This window comes from Cajanus cajan, chromosome 3 (assembly GCF_000230855.2).
Source record: "Cajanus cajan strain Asha chromosome 3, NIPB_CcT2T_4, whole genome shotgun sequence".
Taxonomy (NCBI): Eukaryota; Viridiplantae; Streptophyta; class Magnoliopsida; order Fabales; family Fabaceae; genus Cajanus; species Cajanus cajan.
Window position 1 is genome coordinate 69,119,038 of NC_138519.1, and position 9,376 is coordinate 69,128,413.

Below are 9,376 nucleotides of genomic sequence, written 5' to 3' on the forward strand. Positions count from 1 at the left end.
GTTAGAAACTTAGAAATCAAAAACATCATGATCTGTATGGTCATGCTTCGCTCAAGTGTCCTAGATAGAGAATCTTGGATAGGAGCTCGCTCAAGCAAATTGACTATCTCACTTAAGCAAATGAATAGCTCACTTGAGCGAGTAGATGATCGAATTAGTTTTTTTGGTCTTCATTAAAGTTGTATCCCTAGATGTTAGCTTTCAAATGTCGCTAAAATTACTAAAAAAGGAGGTTTAGAACTCAAATCATGATCATTTTAGTAAGCAAAGGTCAAGCTGTAAACATTAGACAAAAATATCACATTTTTGTATTTTAAGCATAACATGCATAGTTGATAAAATTAGAAGTAGAGGTGAATATAAGAATTGTAGATAATTGTCGTAGATTTCCAATAAGATAAAGATCAGCTCGATAGAATATGCATAACTCTAGATACCATGTTTAGACCATACAATGTCATTGAAGATTAAGAAAAAAAAGAAAGTTTGTGGGTTGTCTAATCCTTTAAGTACTTAATCTTGGGAATGACTTGCGATACCTATATCAATAGTTAAAAAATAAGAAGTATGAGAGGGGATAATTATGAATGATTTATGATGAAAATGTGAAATCATGTTCATAAGAGCCACGACTATGATCTTCCTTACTTGCAGTTTTCATGAATTCCTTCACTCTCTATGATGCCTCGACCTACGTATCATGTTTAAATATGCTATGTGTGATGTGTTGTCTTGTGTTGGTATGGAATATGATGAAGGTTATGATTTTACGGTGAATGTGGCAAGCATGTGTTAGAGCATAAGTGAAGAGTACATGACTAGTAAATGTGTGACATGAATCATAAGCATATATGCCTCCAGGTGTGCCGCTTAGGCCATATGCCGGTGTACTGGATTATTCGAGGTGTGTCATTGAGGCCACATGCTAGTGTACTCATGCGAATTTCAAATATGTCTTTGGGCCACCAGTGATATATTTATGATTACATGTGCCCTAGGTGTGTTGCTATATCAGCATACTAGTGACAAGAAATATGTAAATTTCGTATGGCACCACATGCATGTAGTGAGTAGTATGCATGAAATCAATACATGTGGGTGATTATGATTGCTTTTGATATGCAATGTATGTTGCATGTATAGTGTGTGGGCTATTTAACATTTGTTTATGCACATCGAGCCTAATTGAGATATTTCTCACTCCTTTTGCTATCTGTGTTTCCTATTTTATTGTGATGTGCAGGTGAGCCTCAACATGATGTCGAAGGTTTTGATGGGGAAGTCTAGTCGGGAAGCTCTGATTAGACTATGTGACACCAAGGTTTAACATTAGGGAATTTTCGTTTCTTGTGTTTTGATGGAATGGATTATGTTATTTATTTTTACCTAAGGATTTATGTTTAAGTAATTTTATGTTCTATGAAAGTATTTCTATAATGTGAACTCTCTACTCATGATTCAGAATAGAACGTTTTATTTCAATTGAAGTATTTTTGAATTTATTTTATTTTAAAGAAAATTATGTCCTTTTTATGTTGAATATATGATGCGGGGTAGATGATGTCACAAACTGCATAATGAGAGGGAATTTATTCAACTTCACTTCCTAGATAAAGTTTGAGTCTCTAGTCTTTCACCACCCAATTCTTTTGTGAGTTAGATTAGTAATCAAAGTGAATTTGCCTAAGTATTGAGACGCAAGTTCTTGACAACGACACTAGAAACTTTTTATTTTTTTTTATTTTTTATTTTTTATTATCTATTTGGTAATTGTACCAATTTGTACAATTAGATTATTGATGAGTATATATGAGTATGGTCTCCCAATAGACTTAAACAACACTTGATACAAATAACTAATTATACTAAACTAAACTGTTAGGAATGAAAATTTTGATTAATTGAAGAAATATAAAAGTGCTTAAACAAAGATAAATGTTATAAGAAATATTTTTTTAGTATTTTACGAACACTTGGAATGCAAAAACTGATTTTAACATAATAATAAAATATGTTGAGGTTTAACTTCACCAAACCATCTTCTCATGTTTACAAACAAACTTAAATTCGATTATAAATTTTGAAATTAGCATTCAACTCACAAATATACTCAAACCTTATTTTCTTACAAGTTAAAGTATAATTTTCTTGACTAAGTTATCAATTCTTTACATAACTTAACCAAGAATCCAACTTTAAGAATGTCAGAACCCCAAAAATTTGATCTTGTCCATAGATGATTTAAACTTCCATTTTAAAAATTTCATTAATTAAGGAATGTCCGAACACCAGACTAATATCCAAATAATGGTTTTGAAAAGAGTTCATGGAGTCGCCATCGATGTTTTGCTTAAAACATCGAAAAAAGAAGAAAATAGTTTTAAAATACAAAATGACCTTTACAACTAGAATTGGGCTCGACGGTTGATTATGTGTAGGGAAGGTATTAGGCACCTTACGACGCCTTGAATCAATACCTATGATGAAACTAACGTGATTGCAAACAATAATTTAAGTATTAGATTCCCCTTTTTTATTAATAATTATTTACATATTTACACGATTTTCCCTAAAATACCTACATGATTGCCTTTGTTTATAATAGAAATGATAAATAGTAAAGAAAGATACCTCTTAAAGCGAGCTCTTATAGATACTTCAAATGTAGTAATTTTGAGGTGCTTTTTGGCTACCTTTCACACTTCACAATGCTTCATAAATTTCAAGAAAACAACAAAAAGAGAGAAGAATTCTAGATTTTAGAGGGACTATTCAGAGACTAGATTTTCGCGCCCCGAGCATTGTGCACGAGCCTACTATTTATAGGCACAAAAATCCACCGGAACGGGCCATTCCGAATTCAAAACAGGTTGTTTTGGACATTTCTATTACGTGTAAAATTTGAACTTAGAATGGCCCGTTCTGGATTTGAATTTTCCATGTAATAGACTAGGCCAGAATAGGATGTTTTGACCTAGGGTTACAGGCTTTTTTTTTAAGGTTGGAACGACCCGTTTCGGTTTGGGAACGACTCGTTCTAGGCTACTAATTCTGGCACTTTGTGTTTTGGATCTCTAGATGTCATGTTAGCTTACCTGGTGCTGTTTTCAGGCCTTCAATAACTTCTTCTTCATGCTAAAAGTCTATTTTTTTTGTGCCCTAGGACAAAATTAGGTGTCTACAAAGAACAAGAGTCTAAGGATGACTAATAACATTTACTTGATTCCTAGGTGTAAATACCATTAGTTGTTGCTCTACTTCAATTCAGAGGTTCATAAGTATTTTCCAATCACTTTAAACCCATAAAATTAAGTTAAGGGAGATCAAACCATAACAAACATTAAGTAAAGAAGAGAGCAATAATATTGAACAATAACTAGGATTAATAGCTTAAAATGTGAAAATGATAATAAGTATGGTTAAATCAAACCTTAACAAGGGTGAAGTTTGCTATACATAAAGATGAAGTACAAAAAATGAAGAAGAAATGAAAAAGCTTGATCATGAAGCCATGGGTGCTCTTCTAGCCATCACACGCACTCCAAGAAATGTTCCTTATGAATGTATGTTCCCCTTGATTTTAGGCTATAAAACCCTTTTGTCTCCTTTGTAATTACATGTCAGTATTTTGACACTCTAAACATGGAAATTCACGCTTAGTGTGAGATAGAGAATAATAAAACTTAACCTTTGGAGCTATGGTGTTAAGAGTGGAAATTTGTGCTTAGTGTGACAATTGAATCAACTTGCTAAACTCTCTAGAAGGTTGAGACTAAGTGTGAGATTCCTTGCTCAATGTCAATAATTAGTCAAATTTCTTCTTCTCTCTTGATGCTTCACCAAGCTTTCCACTTACTTTTTTCAATGTTTTCCATCCTTTTCCTTCTCATTTACAAAATAACAAAAAAAACTTATAAATTTCCTAAAAAAATTAAGTTATAAATGAAAGTTAACTTTTTACGAATGAAGACAAATTTAAATCAAATAAAAGACTCAAGTAAAAAAAATAATTTAAAATAAGTGCTTCAATTTATATCACAAGATTAAAGTCATTACAATACTTTATTATGACAAAAAGAAAAAAAAAAGGAAAAAATACAACAAAAGAAAGACAAATAAATAAGGGTGATACATGTGTATGTGTGGGCCCATGCACGTGTTGGGACGACTTAGCCTAATTGTGTATCAACAACACCTTATTGAGATAATGATTATTAGTACAAAAAAGTAATATCCATGGCAACACACTGGTGTATATTCTCTTATGAGGAAAGGAGTTTAGCAGCGACACTTGTTCTTGCATGTGGAACACAAAGGAGATGATGTTCCCTTGGAACGGTGAGGCCAGGTCTCTCTTCCATGCTTACTTTGGCGTCATTACCTTTCAATATTTGTCCGTTTGGACCAACCACTTGCAGGTCAAAGCATTGGATAACAGATGCAAGGAACGTTGCCATTCCTGAAGTAGCCAAATTCACTCCAGGGCACATTCTCCTACCTGACCCAAATGGGAGAAGCTGAAAATGTTGACCCCTAAGATCAATAGGTCCTACATCACCTTCACCACCATTTTCTAAAAATCTTTCAGGGCGAAATTCCGCTGGTCTGTCCCAATATTTGGGGTCTCTTCCTACAGCCCAAACATTGAATAGTATCAAAGCTCCTTCTGGGATCACATAGCCGTTGATCTCACACTCTTCTGTGCATTTTCTTTTGACCACAGGGAGTGGTGGATGCATGCGGAATGTCTCCTTCACAACGGCTCTGATGTAAGGAAGGTTTTGAATATCAGCTTCGTCAACAAGTCTATCTTTTCCCACAACACTCTCCACCTCCTCTCGGGCCTTTTGCAACACTCTAGGGTTGTTGATAAGCTCTGCCAGAGCCCAATCTGTTGCCACAGCTGTGGAATCTGTCCCCGCAGAGAAGAAATCCTACATACAACAAGAGTGTATTCATTAGTTAAGTCACTATGGAGATAAAAGAAATTTTGAGTCTGTTTGAATAATACTCTTTATTTTTAGTAGATAAACTTTCAATATTGTATCAGTCTAAACATGCTCTAACTAAGTGACCACTATTGATCTTAACCATAGTATGTAGTTAATATCACAAAGGCTTCCAAGAAAAAAAGAAAAGGAGTAGGAAACTTACGACAACAAGACCCTTGATTTGCTCCTTAGTAATTTTGATCTCCATGGTCTCGTCCTCAGCGAATTCAAGCAGAGTATCGAGGAAAACCACGCTCTCCTCACTCTCTTCATTTTTTGCCTTCTTCTCCTTTCTCTTTCTCACGATCTCTTGGCGCTTCTTGATAACCTTTTCAATGACTGGGTCAAACCTGTTGAATATTTCTTCAATCCTCTTCTCATACTGTCCAAACTTAAGCTTCTTCAAGGGCCAAATGAAGTCAGTAAGACTGTATTCTCCAAAAATCTTAACGGTCTCACGTGCCATGTCTTTAACCTCTTCGGCCTCACCCAACATCAACATTGAGATGGTGTTGTTGGTCCACTTCAGAAGCTCCTCGGTGATGTCAAGGGTTTGTTGGGTCTTTGCACTTTGAGCAAACACCCTCAAAACCTTTCTAATCTCTTGAGTCCTCAGTGGCCTCAACTTGTTAACGGTGGTGGCGTTGAGGAGGTCGTTCATGATGAGTTTTCTAACGAACTTCCAGTATGGTCCAAAGGGAACCATGGCCACGGAGTTGTCGTAGGTTAGACGCCTAATGGCAGAGGTTTGGAACCTTGTGTTGAAAGAAACAGCCTCGTGGGTTTGAAGGAAGAGTTTGAACAACTCAGGGGTTGAAGCAACAACGGTTGGCATAGAACCAAAGTAGAGAGAGTATAAAGGACCATAGCGTTTTGAGAGATCGATGAGGGAATAGTGGAGAAGGGGTTTGTTCAAAAGATGAAGGTGGCCAACGAATGGAAGACGAGGCTTTGGACTCGGAGGGTTAGGTAGGTGGCGAAGGGCTTTGGATTTTGCAGTAGGTTTGGGACGCAAGTGCATGAACAAAGCTATCACCAATAAACCGAGTGCAAGTTCCAGCAACATGGTGCTGTTTCTCTTTGTTTATCCTCGGTGTTGTGTTGGAACTAGGAAGAGAGTGAAATCCCGAATTCGAATCTAATGAACCAGGATGTTTTTTGGCCTGTGGAAACAGGTTTGCAACGCTTCCTTTTATAATCAAATGATTGACAGTACACCCGAGGCAATTCTTGTCTTCATTCTTTGTGGGCCAAGGTTTCAAAATTAATCACTCATAATATCTAACACTCAAAATTAAATGACAACGAATTCTTTCATAGCTTTTAATTTTGTTTTAAGTAAATACAAGTAGTTGTCATTTACCGGATTATTTCTTTGGTTTTAGTAATAATATACTGAACAATAACTTCGAACAAGGACAAGAAGAGTTGTCATTTTAAATTTAAAATAAATTAAATATTTAAAAATGCTTCTTGTTTTGAAAGTCTTTCTGCTTCACCTACTACGCATCTGGTCTAAGATGTCGTGCCACGTATTTTATTTCAAGTTTGAATGTTATATACTCGATAGGCGAAAGGCTCGGTCAATAAAATGTTGTCTAATGAGAGCTGCTGGGCAACTTCGCTTCGGACACTGCCACGGGCGGCACTTTGTATTTTTTTATTAACAAATTCAATCAGCCATCGTGACAGCATTGAAATGCATATCCACTTGAAAATAAAGAAATAATATCCACAAATCTCAAGTCATAGTTGCTGATCTATTTTTATTCCATGTGGTAGGCAATGGACTTAGCAAACCAATCTCAAATTTACTCATTATCATAGATCTTTTATTTCAAAATAGAGTTACAAAATGTATTACACTCTTATATATCAAGTATTTATTAATATTTATTATTATTATATTTATTTATTTATTATATCATATTATGTATTATATTTATATATTTTTTCTTCTCTTATTTCCTCACTCTAAATGACGTATAGCACTCGAGTGTTTAGATTATTTTTCTTCCAAATAAAACTGCAGGGTCTAATATGAGATAATATTGTTTAATATCTATGACCAATCACACTCTATATATTGAAGAGGTAGGTGGTAGAATTTCTCACTTACTCACTTAAGTAGGTGGTTAGCTTAGCACAATTTGTGCGGGTACTGTGAAACATAGACCTATTAATTTAAATTAATGCACTTCTTTTATGTCTCATCAAATCAAATGATTTAGGGTATGGATCAATAAGTTCCTCAATAAATAATTTTAAAAGAAAAAAATAGGAAAGAAAATTAAACTATTTTTTTATATAAAGTGTTCTTACCAGAGATCGGTCGTAGGGACGATCTGCTGGGCAAGATTGGTGAGCCTCCTTTGCCGGGTACGCGTGTTGCTCCAAGATGGGGGTGATACCTGCAAAAGAGACTCCGATGCTAAAGTTAGTGTTTGTGGGTGTATGAGTCTCGTATAAGTAATGCACGTACCTTTGTGTGAATTAGGGTTTCGTTGGGCCTTGGGTTTGAGATCAGTTTATGACCTATTTGGATGTCGGGCTGACGTGGCCTAGTGCGTGTCCGAGGTCACTCCGCGCTGAGATGCCGAGCTCGAACTCGGCATATCGGTACGGATAGTACACTAGCCCCCCGAGCTCCGAAGACCGTGGGTCAAGGAGTTAATGCCGAGCTCGGTAGGGGGTCGCAACCCTTCGTGTACGCTTCTCTGCTGTGCTGCCATGTGTCACAACTATCGCTTCGCGTTCCGAAACGCGTGGGCAGCGCATAAATGGGAATGACGGTTACGTAATGATGGTATTGCTCGTCATAATGGGCTTCATTTAATGTGTCGTCAGTGTTGTTGTCTCCTGGTTGACACGTGTCATGGCCGTTTGAATTTCTCAAATTCCTTTTCTCTCTCTCGCGCCCTCTCCCCTTTCACTTTACTCATTTCCCTCTGTCTTGCTCTCGACGCCTTCTCATTTTTCTCTGCTCATTCTCCGTCTTTTCTTTCCTTGTCTCCGTTCTCCTCCGTCGCCTTCTCCAGCAATCGAGTTCTCATCCTTCATTCTTGTTCTTTCGTTTGTCAAAGGGGTACCAGGTACTTCGATTTCTCAATCTTCTCCTTCTTCCCAAATCTTTTCATCTTCTTCCAAAATCTTTTGTCCTTCTTGATGACAGTGATGCCGCTCCTTCTGCGCTTGCCAAGGGTAAAGGCAAGGCGCGCGACAAGGCGGTGGCCGCCGAGACGGCCGCGTCCGAAAAGAAAAAGGGGGGGGGGGGGAGCCAGCCTAAGGAACCCTTCCCGGTCATCCCTGGCTACGACTGGGTCAGGGGTGACGTTGGGGAATTCCAGAGCGTCTTCAGGTCGTTCATGGAGATTAATGTGATGCGAAAATCGCATAGGATTTGTGAACCTTCCATTTCCAAGCTTATCCGGCTTGAACCCTGTCAGCCTGGTGAGCGTGTTGATATGGGGAGTGCCTCTGACCCTCCTTTTTTTTACATGTACCAGTGTTTCTTCCGGGATTTAGGCGTATGCCTTCCCTTTATTCAGTTGGAGTGTGATTTCTTAAATTTTGTCAACTCGGCTCCTTGCCAGTTGCACCCCAACAGTTGGGGTTTTTTGAGGGCTTTTCAAGTACTATGTTCGACCCTAGGGATAGGGTTGTCCCTGCCCATTTTTCTCCATTTTTATCAGTTAAAGCTGGGTGTCCCTCCCTATGGTTGGGCGTCCCTCCCTATGGTTGGGCGTCTTTGAGTGGTAGTAAGGCTGGGGGACTGTTTTCTCTTTACTCCCAGTCTTACAAAAATTTCAAACAAGAGTTCTTTCGGGTTGCGCTTGTCGCCACCCGCCGAAACGGACATTGGCATTCGCGACGATGGTCGGACTCTTTTTAAGTTTTGAAAGATGATGGATTGTTAGAACGACTTATTCTCAAACTGAGACCTCATCGAACTAACAATTTTGTTTAAATGACTCTCACCGATCCATGTTAATCCCAAGCGGGACCCTCCATGGATTAGTGGTTTTCGTAAAAAGAAGGGTTCTTGGAGTCGCCACCAATATTTTACTCAAAACATTGGAAAAAGATATAAGGCAATTGATTTTCATAAATCAACCTTGGCCATTACAACCAGAGTCGGGTAAGGGAGTCGATTACGTGCGAGGAAGGTGTTAGCACCCCACAACGCCCCTTTCGGGTTCCCTATGACGGATTATTTCATAAATAACAATGTAAAATTACTAAATTACCCCTATTTATTGAAAACGATTATAGATTAAATATTTACATGATGAAAGCTCTAAACATGTAATGCGACAATCAAAAATCAATAAAAGCGGTAAAAGAAAGGATTTAGAAAGAAACCTCCGAAGCGGGCTTTTATATAT

At 37.5% G+C, this 9,376-nt stretch overlaps 1 protein-coding gene across 1 annotated transcript; it reads right to left on the reverse strand.

Moving 5' to 3' along the window:
* Positions 1 to 3,998: 3,998 nt before the first annotated feature.
* On the reverse strand, positions 3,999 to 6,167 carry LOC145949351 (2-hydroxyisoflavanone synthase). The gene is made up of 2 exons (XM_083071163.1): positions 5,155 to 6,167; positions 3,999 to 4,934 (listed from the first exon to the last, which is right to left on the reverse strand). The coding sequence occupies exons 1-2, from the start codon at positions 6,055 to 6,057 to the stop codon at positions 4,263 to 4,265; spliced, it is 1,575 nt and encodes a 524-aa protein (XP_082927289.1). The 5' UTR covers positions 6,058 to 6,167; the 3' UTR covers positions 3,999 to 4,262.
* Positions 6,168 to 9,376: the final 3,209 nt, after the last annotated feature.

Excerpts from the sequence above, each read along its gene's own strand:
- LOC145949351 (XM_083071163.1), bottom strand. The coding sequence starts at position 6,057 with ATGTTGCTGGAACTTGCACTCGGTTTATTGGTGATAGCTTTGTTCATG. Across the intron at positions 4,935-5,154 it reads AAATCAAGGGTCTTGTTGTC|GATTTCTTCTCTGCGGGGAC; the intron begins GTAAGTTTCCTA and ends TGTTGTATGTAG.